This window comes from Rhynchophorus ferrugineus, unplaced genomic scaffold, assembly GCF_030347505.1.
Source record: "Rhynchophorus ferrugineus isolate W39M unplaced genomic scaffold, kcgeb_rfMv2 rfM5, whole genome shotgun sequence".
Classification (NCBI taxonomy): Eukaryota; Metazoa; Arthropoda; class Insecta; order Coleoptera; family Curculionidae; genus Rhynchophorus; species Rhynchophorus ferrugineus.
Window position 1 is genome coordinate 17,705,886 of NW_027472584.1, and position 17,526 is coordinate 17,723,411.

The 17,526-nt window shown below is 32.4% G+C and overlaps 2 protein-coding genes across 2 annotated transcripts; one reads left to right on the top strand and one right to left on the bottom strand.

Moving 5' to 3' along the window:
- On the top strand, positions 1 to 8,691 carry Ir21a (Ionotropic receptor 21a). Its single transcript, XM_076406039.1, has 8 exons — positions 1 to 347; positions 404 to 603; positions 666 to 788; positions 4,083 to 4,244; positions 4,315 to 4,556; positions 4,618 to 4,951; positions 5,017 to 5,215; positions 8,254 to 8,691. Exons 1-8 carry the CDS (start codon positions 189 to 191, stop codon positions 8,689 to 8,691), a joined length of 1,857 nt encoding a protein of 618 aa, XP_076262154.1. The 5' UTR covers positions 1 to 188.
- Positions 8,692 to 11,237: 2,546 nt separating this feature from the next.
- On the bottom strand, positions 11,238 to 16,976 carry LOC143197007 (uncharacterized). Its single transcript, XM_076405032.1, has 5 exons — positions 16,818 to 16,976; positions 15,909 to 16,242; positions 13,458 to 13,800; positions 11,542 to 11,767; positions 11,238 to 11,481 (listed from the first exon to the last, which is right to left on the bottom strand). Exons 1-5 carry the CDS (start codon positions 16,855 to 16,857, stop codon positions 11,360 to 11,362), a joined length of 1,065 nt encoding a protein of 354 aa, XP_076261147.1. The 5' UTR covers positions 16,858 to 16,976; the 3' UTR covers positions 11,238 to 11,359.
- Positions 16,977 to 17,526: the final 550 nt, after the last annotated feature.

A 17,526-nucleotide genomic window follows, 5' to 3' on the forward strand; every position in this document is an offset into this window, starting at 1 on the left:
GTGCGACATTGATATTGTACGACAATTACACGGAAATTGAAAGTTATCGTTTTCTGAATCACTTCTTAAAGGGATATCCCATAGCCTTTATACACGGACGCATTCATATAAATAAAAACTTTTTAGATAATTGGATCAACAGAAATAAAGATACATGTCTTACCTTCATAATATTTTTAAAGGACGTGATGGAAACTAGAAAAATTATAAACAAAAGAAATGAGAGAATTGTTGTAGTGACCCAGTCCTCTCAATGGAGGGTACAAGAATTTCTAGCAAGTGAATATTCACAAAATATTGTTAATCTATTAATAATCGCAAAATCTGATAAAACCTCCCAGAAAAAAGTAAATATTTCTTAAGTTCTTTTTTTTTATTTTAGATCAATTCTGATCAATTTTAGAGCGAATCGCCATATATTTTATATACCCATAAATTGTTTATGGATGCATTGGGATCAAGCCAGCCTGACGTAATTACATCATGGTCTGATGACCATTTCTCAAGAAATGTTACTTTATTCCAGCCGAAATTGAAATTAGGATTTTCTGGGCATCGATTTATAATAGCAGTCGCTAGTCAACCACCGTTTGTTTTGAAAAAGTAAAGAATATTTATTTGAACGCACCTTTATAAAATTAAATTAAAATGTTTATAATGTTTAGAAAACGTAATGAATATGATGAAATTGAATACGATGGGATTGAAATTCAATTAATTGGTTTGTTATCGCAGATGTATAATTTCAGTACAGATTTTAAAGAATCCAGTGACATACGAACTCTTGGGTAAGATATTTATAAATCTTAAATAAATGATAGTTTCCTTCTATCACGATACTACCAATTTAATGTTCGTAATAGTATCGGATTTTTTTTATTAATCTCCTAGAATGTCAAGAATCTGCCCGTGGGCAATAAGTATTATTATGTGATTTCAGTTATATAATATAACTATCCTGACACGTAGTAGATCACTTCAGTAAGTGATCTACTGTACAACTTGTAATCTAATTCTAACTTATTTTAAACTCTATCCTAACTTATTCTAAAAACGATCCTAGCTTATTCTAGAGATTATTAAATCTCACTCTATGTGTCTATTAATCAGTTCGTATGGCAGTCTGCGTTTGAGCCTACACACTTCACTGTCATCGCGCACATTTAACCGTTTGGCGAGTGCATTGGGATGCACTAATAGCCTTTCAGAGTACTTCGCACTAACACTCTGAATCACACTCGTTATGGATTTTATGGGGATATCAAGCTGAATCTGAAGTTTGTTGAACACGTAATATGGGGCATCGACGATGACTCGCAACACTTTATTCTGGAACCTCTGAAAGATATCTATATGAGATTTGCTAGTAGTACCCCAACATTCAATACCATAGGTCCAAATGGGCTTAAGTATTGACTTATACAGCAAAACCTTATTATTTAACGATAATTAAATTTACGCCCCATCAGCCAATACATTTGGATTAGTTTAAGCCCAAGCTGTTTGCGTTTTGTAACTATATGTTTTTTCCATATCAAACATCGATCGAAATGCATTTTCAGATATTTAAAGTTGTCTGCTTGTGAAAGTTCATGATTATTCAATTTTACTGAGGGACATGTTCTTCTACAAAGGGTGAATGTCACATGAGTAGATTTCGTCTAATTTTTTTTTGATACGCCACGTTTTCAACCATAATTCGACTTTGTTAAGATGAAGTTGGAGATTTCTTGTGGCTGATATTGGATCCTCGTGTGATGATAGAACTGTTGTATCATCAGCAGATGTTATAACAGTAGTGTTTCTTGAGGTCGGTAGGTCAGCTGTATACATAAGAAATAACAATGAGCCAAGAACACTGCCCTATGGAACACCCGAATATATTGGGTGTAGGTCAGTGTATTCGTCACCCTGTTTGACAATAAAATGTCTGTCTGTGAGGTACGCTTTCAGAAACTGAAAATGTGTATGGGGCAAAAGCTTTTTCAATTTAACATGGAGTCCAGTGTGCCACACCTTGTCGAAGGCCTGAGAAATATCGAGAAATGCAGCGGAGAAATATTTTTTATCGTTCAAGTTTTTGTTAATTTGGTTGACTATCTATGTAATCTAATCTTGTATTTAGAGATCACAGGTAACAGGCTTACAGGACGATAAGAGGAGACGTCTTCTAATTTTTTCCCAGGTTTAAGAATCATAATGATTTGAGCCACTTTCCAAGTGCTAGAAAAGTAATTAAGTCTTAGCATGGAATTAAATATGAATGTTATTAATTTGTTGCACTTTCCTGACAGTTCTTTTAAAATTCTTTGTATCGGAAATTACACAATTTGAATTTAACTCGTATGAGCGATGTTAGATGATATGTTGACTGTAAATTTACAATGGCACTCGATGACATTAAGCAACAATTTGAGGACGATTGAGGATCACACAATTTATGGAGGAGCCCATACAGCCTCAACTAGAACTGGTTGGAAAGAGGTTTTAGGAGGGTCTGGCTACGGGGAAATGAATGACAATGGTTTACGTTTATTGTAATTTGCTTCAATAAATAACTCTGTATATATTCCGAAAAGAAAAGTGATGCAACTGCTAGATATTCTTTAATATGAAATCGATCTTTTGAAAAATTTATTATAACATCGCACACCTCTATAGCAGAAATTCGGTGATCAAAATTACTGTTGACTTTAGGACGACTGTCCTGACAGGGCGGTTGCGTTTATTTTCTGGTGGCTCGTGATGTTATCAATACTATTTCGAACTTGAACAATACTGCGTTCAAAACTATCGATAGCGTCTCTTATTTCAGTAGGTTCGATATTTTTTTGCTGCAGTTGGTTGAAAAGGATATCTAGGTGGGGCGTCACATCATGGATAAAAGTTAGCCAAAAATTGAAGATCGGATCATTTAATGTACGACGAATAGAGGCTGCTGCAGTACAAACTGTGTTGCCGGAGAATTGATCTTCTATTTCATACATACATTCAATGAGATGGTTTCTATTTTCGTACACAACATTAATTGTCCATATATTAAAGTTCTAACGGGTTAGAGGTTCGTGGGGTATCTGTTCACAATTTTGTTCAACACTTCCACTCGTTGCGGTGAATTATTCAAAAAGCCAGGAATGACTTGTAGATTGCCAAAAAATATACGTACTTGCTTATTTGTGGAAGCAGCTTTAGACATAATCAGATGTAATTGCTGCACTAACAGTGTACATAGTGAGCAAATACTTTTTTTTAATTAATTCTTGAACGCCTGTATATTGGCCGTTCATCTATGCTGCTCCATCATAGCTCCCTGCGATCAGTCTATTGGATGCATTTTGAATTAAACGCATCTATAACGCTTAAAATTTTCACATTTTTCAGGAATTAAGTAGTTCTAAAAACGCTCAATTGGCTCACCATCGCGAACATATATAAAACTAATTACCAGTTCAGATTTTGCAGAAAAATCAGTTGTTTCGTCGACCATGATAGTCAAAACGAATTATAAATTTTTTCACGACAAGATTCAAACATACAGTATAAAGAGATCGTTCTGTATTTCTTTGAAGTTGTCTTAAAATACTCAACCATTTTTTAGGTGCTCACTTAGAGTTGCATCTAGTTCAGCCGAAAAATGTATAAGTTCGCAAAATATCTGCGGATTCTGGGAAGTATCGCTCTCATCATATCCACGAAGAGTCAATTCAAACGTTTCCACAAAATTTAATAAAATTTATAATTTTTGGTAAAACATATCTATTCTTTGACACATTTTCATTATGTCTCTGTATATTTATCCAATACGCAGAATCTAAATTAGCCATAATATTAGTTGAGCCTAGTAATGCAATTTTGAATAATTACATTTTTACCATTTTTTTTTGAAAACTACATAGTTTTCCCGAAAAAAAAAACAGTAGTAATTTGCAGGTATATCTGGTATATTTAACAGTAGGTTAAGAAGTAGACTTATAATAGTATATTATATAGTATAATAGTATACTAGAAACAGTTATGTATATAATAAAGCCCTAAATTTATAAAGAAATATTTTAATAATAAAATACGCATAATATTTACAGTTCGGCAGATGCAGTAATTAAATCATTAAAAACTGGTAACGTTAATTTGGGAATTTCTGGCATATTTCTGACAGAAGATCGATATTATAATGCAGGCATTATACATTGGCATTCAGAGGACTGTGCTTCCTTTATATCATTGGCATCTACGGCACTTCCAAGGTACAAAAAAAACTCTACAAAAAATCAAAAAGTGTATTAGAAATAAGTAAATATTTATATTAATTTATAGATATCGAGCTATAATGGGTCCTTTTAGATGGACAGTATGGTTATCTTTAACACTGACTTATTTAGGTGCAGTATTTCTCTTTAGTTACTCTGATAAAATGACGTTAAACCATCTAATTCGAAATCCAGAAGAAATTGAAAACATGTTCTGGTATGTATTTGGAACGTTTACAAACTGTTTTACTTTTGATGGGAAGAAATCATGGACAAAAGCTGATAAAAATACCACAAAACTATTGGTTGGTATGTGTACATTTTAACGTTTATTGAAACAGAATGCTTCAATATTATATAATACTTTTAGGTGTATACTGGTTGTTTACTATTATTATAACAGCATGTTATACAGGCTCTATAATTGCTTTTGTAACATTACCCGTATTTCCAACTGTTATAAATACCATTCAACAACTATTAGCTGGTAGATTTCAAATCGGTATGCTTGATAAAGGAGGTTGGCCATATTGGTTTGTAAATGTAACTGATAAAACAAGCCAGAAGCTTCTTAAAAAAGTAGATTATGTTCCTGATATTGAAAGTGGACTGAAAAATGTAACTAAGGCATTCTTTTGGCCTTACGCATTGTTAGCATCTCGTGAAGAATTATCGTATATAGTAAAATCTAATTTTTCAATAGAGTAAGTATAAATAACAATGTGTCAATAATGAAAACCCTATATTATATTCTATATTTCCGTTATAGAAGCAAAAAGGCTTTGTTACATATTAGTCAGCAGTGTTTCGTACCTTTCAAAGTAGGTGTTTTATTACCAAAATACAGTGTATATAGTGATGTCATTCAAGATGGTATACAGAAAATAGTTCAATCTGGTTTAATGACAAAAATAAAAAATGATGTTGAATGGAATATGCTTCGGTCAGCTACAGGAAAATTGCTAGCGGTAAGACACCAATTATACACATGTAATAATTGTAATTATTTAAACATTAAATTTGGAAGCAAAAACTTACTCCACATATATATATATATATATATATATAGAAACTCCATTACCTATCAAGTAGCCAACATATTTTATTGAGCATTCCCATTTCTGTTTTCCACATCGTGTAGCATATCATGTAATCTGTGATCGGCAATGGTAAAAATAAGCAAAACAAATGAATAATTAATAAACAATGAAAATAATGTGGCTGCCATATGTTACCGATACGCTTATTAAAATACCTTATAGTATATGTAATTAGCGCATAGATTTTAACTACCACTAAAATAACAGTATAATTTCCATATAGTTATGGGATTTTCTTATATAGCTATCTGATAACCTACGTATATCACGCACAAATTATAGCCTAAAATGGTTGAGCACTTCTCTAGTTTTTTGTAGTTTAACGTTTATCTTTCGCTTAAAGATATAGTTCACAATATTTGTCTAGGACATTATCATTTCTATTGGTAAAATAATTTATAAGAGTCTATAGACGAAAAATGAATTATATACAACAACGTGGTTTTTCTCTTAACTAATACTTCATTATTGTACTTAACATAGAAGCGTTCTTTTAACTAAAGAAGAAATACTATACTTTAACATAATTTAACTTATATAATACGGTCGGGAAAATGTAGTTTAGGCTTTTCCAAAGTATTTGATTGATGGCCCTTTTTCACTTTTCTGGTATAACTTTCTAATAAAACTTCAGAGATTTATAGAAAATCTAGATTTCTAGAAATCTAGATTTCTAGATTTAAGACTGTTTTATGGTCTATGTTTTGTCCCATAACGATATAGCCAGATGAGATGGGTTGGTCTACGTCGACTTTTTCAACTATTGGCCAGGGTGAGGTATATCTTTAACATCGAAACTTTCGAAATAAAAACATGTAAACCTATTTTGGTATTGATGTTAGCTTAAGCAGCCATAGCCATAAACAGCACCCAATTTTCGATGGACCTGCTCAAACATTCTATATTATGGCTACATATAATAAGTATTACTAGATATATGCGACTTTAAAGCCCATCTGATGGAGAAAACCGAAACTAATTCTTGCCAAACCTTATATCAATCTAAATTGTTACAGCGATCGTAAGTAGATATTGATGATAGCAACTGAACTTCTCAAAACCCAAACCTTCTCACAGTAAATTTGATTTGAACACCTACTGTCTTTTATTTTGGGATATAGTTCTACTCTGCATTTCTTTTATAATCGTTTTACTTAGTATCCGTTAATATTTAAACAATAAAAACCTAAAATTACGACTGTAATAAGTATTAGTAGATATATGCGACTTTAAAGCCCATCTGATGGAGAAAACCGAAACTAATTCTTGCCAAACCTTATATCAATCTAAATTGTTACAGCGATCGTAAGTAGATATTGATGATAGCAACTGAACTTCTCAAAACCCAAACCTTCTCACAGTAAATTTGATTTGAACACCTACTGTCGTTTATTTTGGGATATAGTTCTACTCTGCATTTCTTTTATAATTGTTTTACTTAGTATCCGTTAATATTTAAGCAATAAAAACCTAAAATTACGACTGTAATAAGTATTACTAGATATATGCGACTTTAAAGCCCATCTGACGGGGAAAACCGAAACTAATTATTGCCAAACCTTATATCAATCTAAATTGTTACAGCGATTGTAAGTAGATATTGATGATAGCAACTGAACTTCTCAAAACTCAAACCTTCTAACAGTAAATTTGATTTGAACACCTACTGTCCTTTCTTTTGGAATATATTTCTACTCTACATTTCTTTTATAATTTTTTTTACTTAGTATCCATTTATATCCATTAAAATTACGACTAATTTATTATCGTAGCCTTACCTTTAACAATAGTAGAAATTTATTTTTATTTAGTTAGATTTTGTGCACACAATATTTAGACACATTTTATAAAAGATAGCAACAACAATCTGTTCCCGACAAAACATATGTTATCAAGATCTATTTTAGTACACTTTATTACGCGAAATTTGTGCTTATCAAATTTAACCAGTCTTTATAAATTATAGATTTTTATTCCAAGTACTATTGTTATGTTCTTTTTTTACGAATTTTACTTCACTATTTAATATTAAAAAAGTGTTACAGAAAGTCATTGTATTTTAATGAAATCAATGATCTAGCTGAACAAATGTGTTTAATGCAGTATGTGCATTTGATAAAAAACTTACCCAATTTTTAAGACAAAGAACAGACGAGAAAATCAGTAATGAAGAGTTGGAGAAATTGTTAAGAAACGCATGTCCAAAAGTTCAGAAATTCCTTAACAATAGTTGAATGCCTTAAACCCATTTGAACGATAACAAGAAAAGAAATTGAATGCATTACGAATTGAGATCTAGGAAGATTAAGAGACATTTTGATAAAAACCTGTCGCAAGACCAACGAGACAAATGAATTTATTCATAGAATTATAATCAGCGAATAAAACAACAAAATTAAGAAAGTGGTAATTAAGCCTGACAAACTATCAAGGCGTAGAACTCTTCTCCATGAAAGATGGAAAAAGTTACTACTTTTACTAATTATTACTTTTAGGTACTACTTAGCCATCGTCAGTTACTACTAATGATGGTCAATATCTTTAATAATATTTTTCCAATTAAATTTTAATAAACCATTTTTTATCACGAAATTATATAACTTAATATAAAATGTTAAGATTATCACTTGTTCTACAGTTGTGTACCGTATAAGTTACTAAATACAGTATACTTCGCTTTAATTAATTTGGTTTAAAGGGTTAAATATAGCAAATAAGATACCAAAATCTAACAATTGTAGTTATTAAATAAAATAATAATTGATTTATGAAATTATCCTTACTGGTCATTAATATATTGATTTTCCAATATTTTTGCTCTAATTAACCCTTTCAAAACTGACTTGGTTTTCTGATGGTTAGTAGCTCTTAACTTGTCCATTGTAAAATAAATATATTTTAAGCAGGCTAACTCCAAGGGAAGCAATTTGAAACTATTATCATATGAAGACAGGGCATTGACACTAGATGATACCCAAGGAATGTTTTTGCTTCTTGGAGCTGGTTTTTTGATAGGTGCTAGTGTATTGGTATCTGAAATATTCGGAGGATGCTTTAACATATGTAAGACAAAACGATCGCAAACAACATCAGCCTCAACCCTTCAGTCAAATGGGAATAAGTTTTCTTTAAACAATAGTAGAGTACCAAGTTCCGTGCTAAACCAGTACGAAAAAATTGACAGTTCCAATATCTTGGAGAGTCATTTTGGTGATATCGTTCATAACTATAGTAATGAAATTGATGTCCGAAAACTTAAGTTGGCATCCGAAAAATTAATCATGGAAGAAATGAAAGGATGTCATAGAAGAAGCAAGTCTTCACATGATATTATTTTAAATTGAATTTAATAAATTGAAATAACAAATAGACAATTTACTAGTAAATTATATTATAACATTTTTGAATGTAACAAAAATTATATTAAGTGACACTGTTAATAAACATATTAATTTACATTTGTATGTGTTTTTATTTTGTGAATAGTTATTCTATAAAAGTATGGAATCAAACTAAAGTCATATATATTAAAATATACGCCAAAGTAAGTTTAAAAGTATGTGAGTGGAAAGGTAATTCGCATGCTTAATTATTTAAGGAATTATTTGACAAATTAATTACCATTGAACAGGACAAGAAGAAGAACTTTTTTCCAATATTTTAAAAGCAAGTTTAAAAATGTTATTCATTATAAGCAAAAAAAATTCATGACTCCTAAAACTAAATCGCTTAATGACTAAAAATAAAGGTGATTACTATAAGGCACGTTATCATACAGTAACCAAAGAACTTTCAGGTTTTTAATGATGCAGATTTTTCAACAAGCCTTTTTCCTGCTAGGTTTCCTACTAAAAACTATACCAATAGCAAGTATAATATGCCTTTTTTTTTTGTTCTGGCCTAAAAACCAGGCGGTGGAATGCATGACGCATACCTGGTCGCGGATACTTGCCCTGGAGTGACAAGTTGGACCGCGTTATGTGGGTCTGCCTCTGGGCTTACCAATACACTAAACCGAAACCGCCTCCAAGTTGACCTCTGTGGATCGCTACTGCTACTGCATTAAATTTAGGGATATGGCACCCGCTGATCGGGCAGCCGTTATTGGGCACGAGGGCCCGGCGATTCTATTGATTCGCAAACCTGAGTTAATACACAACTGGATACTGGCGGCAAAAGTTATAACTGTAGCGACGGATGAGGTCGTTTCAGCCTGGAAAAGGGGGGGAGCTTGGCGGCGACGCTGTGCTAAGCTCCCAGCATGTCGACCAGCTCGCGAACAAGCGCGTTTTCAGAAGAATTTGAGCTTAGTGAGTTTGTGGAATGATTGAGATATGTGCTTGATTTCTGGAGTGTCAGTTTCCCTATGAATTTGATTATTTCTGACAAACCATGGAGCGTTTAATATTCTGCTGAGGAGCTTATTTTGGAAAACTTGAAGCCGTTTGACCTGGTTGGGTGTAACAAACTTGAAGTAGACATTAGATCCGTAGAGGAGTACGGACCGAATTAACATCTTGTAAAATAAGCATTGTTTGGATTGCTTTCTGGATTTGGGAATGCCAACCGAACCGCCGGTCGAAGTGAAGACCTAGGTACATGACGTTATCCAGCCATGGAATAATTGCGGTGTCGATCTTAAGTTGCGAGACGCGCAGTGCGTAACGCTTCTTACGGAAAATGATGGCCTGGGTTTTCAGGGGGTTGATTTGCAACCTCCAGAATTTGAACCACTTGACCGCATGATCGAGCTGCTTCTGTAAAAGTTGATGAATTGTAACTTCAAACATGGCGGCCGTGAAGAAAGCAGTGTCGTCAGCGTAAAACGCGACGTCAATGTGCCCTTTTCTCGGCAGATCTGAAATAAAGAGGTTAAATAAGGCTGGGGCAGCATAATATGCCATATGCAATCACTTTTTAGCCGAATTCAATTATTTTTTTAAACTAAGTATTTTTTAAATTACTGTTTCGATTTCTAAAGTTATCACAATTACTGTGTTCTTTTTGATCAAATAAATAGAAATCTTAGAACGCCTTCTTTTAGTTCATTCAATTACTGATGTGGCAAAATTTTAGTTCGTGGTATCTAAAGTTTTCGCATGAGAGCAAATTATTATGCATTCAACAATTAGCTCATCATCCAGCATCTTATTAGGACTTCTTAATAAACGATACCTAGTGAATACAATATGTGAAATAGAGCGTCTTATTTAATTTTTCAATGTGTTTCATGGATTTCTAAAAAGTTTTAAAACCATTTCTAAAAATATCAATGTCAAATAGCAATATATAATATACCGGCTTGGTGGCACAGTGGTAAAGGCGACAAGACGGTCCACCTACTGATGCGATACTCGCGGGTTCGAATCCTGCTGGGGCATAGTCGTAAATTTATATTTGTGGTTGTTTAACATATGTGATTCCCCTACGCAAAATCCGACAAAGAAAATGATCTCAGTCACGCCAGTAACCAGGCTGGGTAAGACCGGAGGTCTTCTGGGATGATTTCAAAGATGGTCACTCGCCAGTCGGAAATCTTAATGGCGACGACCGTGCCTCGGAGCACACGTTAAACTGTAAGTCCAGTCCAGATAAAAGTCTAATTGGTAAAAGGAGACTTTAAAATATATATTTAAAAAATATATAATATAATTTGAAATTATTTTTAAAAATTGATATTTTTATTTACAATAGTTTTCCTAGATTAATTAAAATGAATACAAATTATTCATAAAACTACTTTCTAAATATAGTGAATTTATTTTATACCTTATAACAGTATATTTATCGATTATTTCTTTCTATTAATTATTATTAGACTGTAGACGTTATCAATTATCTTTTTTTATTTCACTTATTGAAGTCTGGAGGTTGTAAAATAATTAAAAGCTTTTAAAAATGTTTCATTTATTAAAAGAGATTATTTGTAATGGTTTACTCAATACACTTAAGCTTTGGTTTATTTCGTTATTTGGTTTATGTTTTTTTTGTATATTTGATAATACTAAAGCCTTAGACCCGTCTTCCTATATGTAGCAAAATAGTTCCTGTTCTGATATTCTTGAAGATAGTGACGGCTTCCTTGTGAGCTACTCCATGTAATGGTACATTATTCACAGCCAGAATTTCATCACCTCAAAGTTTATTTTTAAATTATAAATCTCATACACGCCATATAATAAATATAGACTCACCTTCCCTTAAATTCCCCGCTTCAGCAGCTTGTCCGTTCACAAATATAGTTTTAACATATATTCCGATGTTACCCTTTGGCGAATCGCGACCACCTACAATACTGAATCCCAAAGGTTTATATTGAGGTCCTTTTTGAAAGCACACTTTTTTAATAGTGAAATGATTTTTTCTCACTGAATGGTATTTATTCCTGTTTCTAACATCTGGTAATTCTTCAAAAATATTCTAAAAAACAAACATTTTCGAGGTATTAACAAAAAATACACGGCGGTTGACAAGTCCCCGGTCGGTCCTTGAGACGAATTTAAAAATATTAATATTTCTCAATCATCTCATCATTAGTATATCTCAATATGGCAATGTTGATATCCTATCATTTTTCGTTATTATTTAAAGATTTTAAACTGCTCTAAGTCGTATTTTATCCTTTTTTATCCTATCCATTTTATTTCAAATATATATTTTGAAACCGGAAGTGCATCGTTATAACAGGTGAATTGCAAAATTCCCGGCCTACCATAGTAAAACACATTTTTTGGCAAAATTAGTTTTTTTTATTCAACATAATTCCCTTGAAGTGTGATACACTGATTATAGCGACCCTCCAACTTTTCGATACCAGTTTTGTAGTACGATTTGTCCTTTGCTGCAAAATAGGCCTCAGTTTCGTCGATCGCCTCTTCCATTCAACGAAAATTTCTTCCCAGCGAGCATTCTTTTGAGATCTGAGGACAGGAAATAGTCGCTGGCGGCCAGATCTGGAGAATACGGTGGATGAGGAAGCAATTCGAAGCCCAATTAATGGATTTTTGACACGGTGCACTGTCTTGATGAAGCAGCACTTTCTTTTTCTTCAAATGCGGCCGTTTTTCGGCGATTTCGTCCTTCAAATGGTCCGAGCTTCAAACGCTGTTGATGTTCCTTCCTTTTTCAAGGTAGTAGAGTCAAGTAGTTAAGGTATTCGAAAATTATTACATGCGCATCCCAAAATACAGACGCGATAACCTTGCCAGCCGACTATTGCGTTTTCCCATGCTTTGGAGCGGGTTCATCGTGTCATCAGTCCACTCGTATGACTGTCGATTGGACTTCGGAGTGAAATGATGGAGCCATGTTTCATCCGTTGTCATACATCGAGGCAAAAACTTAGGTTTATTACGCTTGATCATCTTGAAACACTGCTCCGAATCATCAACTCGTCGTTGCTTTTGATCAAAAGTGAGCTCGCACGGCACCCACTTTGCACAGAGCTTTCTCATACCCAAATATTCGTGAACGATATGATGTACACATTCAGTTGATATATAATTTACGGTCATTAAAAATCATTTTGTGGATTTTTTAAATGTTTTCGTCGGTAAAAACCTATTTTGGGTGTCTACTGCGTTCACCGTCTTCGGTGCTCATTTCACCACGTCTAAACTTAACATACCAATCCTTGATGGTTGATTTTCCTGGGGCAGCATCCGGAAACTCGGCATCAAGCCAAGTTTTTGCCTCAACTGTATTTTTTCCGCTTAAAAATCAATATTTTATCAAGACACGAAATTCCTTTTTATCCATTTTCGTCACAATAACAAAAGTTGCTTCACTCAAAATGCTATAATTCACAAACTAATGATCCAGCAGCTGTCAAATTTATACACGCATCTTCTGAGAGTTAGGGCTAACTAAAAAACATATGGATTTAATTGTAGTAGCACCATCTATGTGTCAGGCTGAGGACTTTTCAATTGACCTGTTATGTTATACAAAATTGTCACTGTTTATTAATGAAATGTATGAAATAGAAAAGAAGCAATAACTAATTTTAAATAACAAAATAACTATTTTATATAATTAATGAATAAATTAATTAAACCGAATACTCTTCAACTAATTTATTAGAGAATATAATACTAAAATATATATTTACCTCTTGAATTGAATCGATTCCGGCATAGGACTTTCGAGAAGATTGTATTTTATTCAATGGACGGTAATTATTGTTATCTATTGTTGCATAGCTGACGGTCATCCTATCACGAAACTGAGATCTTATATGATCAATGTCATAATTAGTGAGTGATCTTGACTTTGGTATTCTCATTGTATAGTTTCCATTATATGAGAGGGTTTCTTGCTTTCGGTAAGTATGGATCTCTCGGTGGCAAACATCGTTTACAGCTACCGACCACCGCTTACTCTGTGGTAAGGTTAAATCTACGTCGTAATCAGGAGGAGGTTCATAGTAATGAACGCGGTCCACATTGTCGACACTAAAAATAATTAAAATATTTAATTAGAAACTATTCTAAAAAAATTTTCAAACATATTCTATAGAGTGGGGTATTTCATCTTGATAATGATATTGATATTACACCAGTAAATATAATTTAATGTTAATTCATTTTATTATTCTTTAAGACTTTCTATTATTTAACAGGTGAATTAAAAAGTCCCCGGCCTACTATAGTAAAACACATTTTTTTGGCAAAATTAGTTTTTTTTTTAATATAATTCACTGATTATAGCGACCCTCCAACTTTTCGATACCATTTTTGTAGTACGATTTTTCCTTTGTTTCAAAATAAGCCTCAGTTTCTGTGATCACCTCTTCATTCGACGAAAATGTCTTCCCAGTGAGCATTCTTTTGAGATCTGAGAACAGGAAATAGTCGCTGGGGACCAGATCTGGAGAATATGGTTGATTAGGAAACAATTCGAAGCCCAATTCATGAATTTTTGCAATCGTTTTCACTGACTTGTGACACAGTACATTGTCTTGGTGAAGCAGCATTTTCGTTTTCTTCAAATGCGACTGTTTTTTGGCGATTTCGTCCTTCAAACGGTCCAATAACGCTATGTAATAGTCGCTGTTGATGGTCTTTCCTTGTTCAAGGTATTCAAGGAAAATCATTCCATGCGCATCCCAAAATATAGAAGCCATAACCTTGCCAACCGACTGTTGCGTTTTTCCAAGCTTTGGAACGGGTTCATCGTGTGCAATCCACTCGGATGACTGTCGATTGAACTTCGGACTGAAATAATGGAGATATGTGTCATCCATATCGATGCAAAAATTCGGGTTTAATACGCTTGATCATCTTCAAACACTGCTCCGAATCAACAACACGTTGTTTTTGGTCAAAAATGAGCTCGCGCGGCACCCACTTTGCACAGAGCTTTCTCATACCCAAGGATTCGTAAATGATATAATGTACACGTTCAGTTGATATCTTTAGAGTGTCTGCTATTTCATTCAATTTGAATTTACGGTCATTCAAAATCATTTTGTGGATTTTTCTATGTTTTCGTCGGTAAAAACCTCTTTTGGGCGTCCACTGCGTTCACCACATCTAAACTTAGCATACCAACCCTTGATGGTTGATTTTCCTGGCGCAGTGTCCGGAAACTCAGCATCAAGCCAAGTTTTTGCTTCAACTGTATTATTTCCCTTCAAAAAACAATATTTTATCAACACGCGAAATTCCTTTTTACCAATTTTTTTCACAATAACAAAAGTTGCTTCACTCAAAATGCTATAATTCACAAACTAATGATCCGACAGCTGTCAAATGTATACTCGCATCTTTTGAAAGTTAATGCTAACTAAAAAACATATGAACTAACTATAAAAAAATTTGAAAAATAAGTTACCTTAGGCAAGATTATCACTTCAAGGTATAGCAGAAAATCTAATTATTATGAAACAACTCTCATAATATTAAATATTAAAGCTTATAAACAGTACTTTTAAATTGAAATATGACTGAACTCGACAATAAATTAATTTGTAAATTGAGATTATACTAAGCATATCTAATGTAAGTGGTTAAAAAATTAATAAAAGGCTACGGTAATGTGATATCATAAACTGCAGACCTTCGGAAAATCATTGCAGTGATATGATCCAAAAATTGGAAAAACTATCGAAGAAGATTATACCGAAAAACAAATTTTTAGAATTTGTAAGTTAGTGTTTATACCCATTTCCTTCCCGTAAACTTATTGAACACTTTAGTATACGTATTTTATTAATAATAAAAATAATCCACGCAAGTTTTAAATTTATATTTTACATGAAACATTATCACCAACGCTGCCTACAACGTTGCATCATTAAAATGTTTATTAAAAAATAACTATTGTTTTTACCCACACAATACAATGATTATTACTGAGTCATCTTCATTCAAATAATTCTAAATGATATAAGAAATATGTTTCTCCTAAGTAAAGCCTCATTTAATGTATATATGTTATAATAAATAGTTTATTATATATAATCGTTCATCAAACTATTCAAAAATAAAATTGTGTATTAAATAAACGTATTTATTGAAATGAAAATACTATCGAAATATAACAAAATGTTATTACAAACCTTAGATTGAACGATGATCCAGGCTTGCCTTTGTAATTGCTTTGGTGTGAAACCTGATGAAAACCTGGCAACTCTGTGGAACTGCCAGATGATCCATATTCTGGTTGTTGCCTGAATAGTTCTTGCACAGACAAGGTCTTCCTTTTCCTGAAGCCGATATTAATCTGATTGAATTTGAGTTTAAGGGCATCCTGGACCTTTTTGGTGCTGTTAGGAAATCGAAGTGAGGATGTCGTAAAAGCATACTTAGAAGTATCCAAACTCGCATAACTTCTTAAAGATGAACATCTTTGGCATAGTTTTTTCCATTTTTTTGACAAATTGCTATTGAGATCTACAAATAATATATATTTAGAACTTAATATTCGAATTTGCGGGACCTCATGACGAAAGAATCTAAATATGTTGTGAGCGGATACGACGATGTGTTATACATAATAACTATCTGCCACACTATTTTTAAGAGGGTATTTTAGTATATGAATTTGAAAATAATTGACTTTATTTCATAGAGTCAAAGCTAAATCCTCATGAAGAATATACCTTTATAAGAATTCGTATATTCTTAGGACTTTTTAAAATTCAAATGATTTTCTAAAAACGAAACTTTAAATGCGTCTTTCTCAAAACTAATTTTTTCGAAACGTTCTACTGAACCCATTTATTTGAAATTTGGTGTAAGCATTCTCTATACATTCTTCTATCGTATCCTATATCAAACATAGTTTACAATCCTTCCCTGACCATAATTTAGAATTACTAAAATATTTTGAACTAATAAATTATTTATGGCGTATTACTGAATTTTTAAAATAATAAACACTATTTTTGTGATTAGTTATTTAACAAAATATTTAAAAAAAAACCGAGACATATAAGTTCAAATAAACTGAAATAACAAAGACTTACCGATATCAGTCGCGTCACTAGCTATTGTTTTAGCACTCATGTGTCTACGTACTGACACACGAAAGAATATTGTTGAAATGTAAGCAAGATACTTCCCAAGCTTTAAAACAAATCCGTTATATGTTACTATAAATGCAGTCAGTACTAACGGTATATAACAAAGGAAAGGGTCGCTCACCTTATATATTTACCTCATTTTTCTAACAAAATTCTATTTTTGATAAGAAATTTGAATTATATTTATATGTTCAATTAACTCGTAAAATAATTTTAACTTGTCGGGTAAATGTATACTATTTTTTTACATTTTTACACCGTAATTAAAATACATATTTTCAATAGATCTATATTTTTGGCATTATTAAAAATTATTACTTGATGAAAGCAAAAAAAAAGATAAATAAATAGATAGTCAATCGGTAACAAATTGATTGAATTAATTTGAATGTATTATTTTAATCCTCAATATTAATACATTGATATGAGACCCGACCAAATTTATATATTAGTTCTGTAGAATTTTATGATGTATATTTTATTCGTCATCGTTGAATCCAAATTAAAACACAAAATACATAATGTATGAAACTCGATACACAATAAATACTAGAGCGTTAATTTTAATTATCGAATTTTAAAAGAACGGGATATTCCGTTTATATTTTAACCACTTGATTAACTGTTTAAATTCCCTAGCAATCCACAGTTG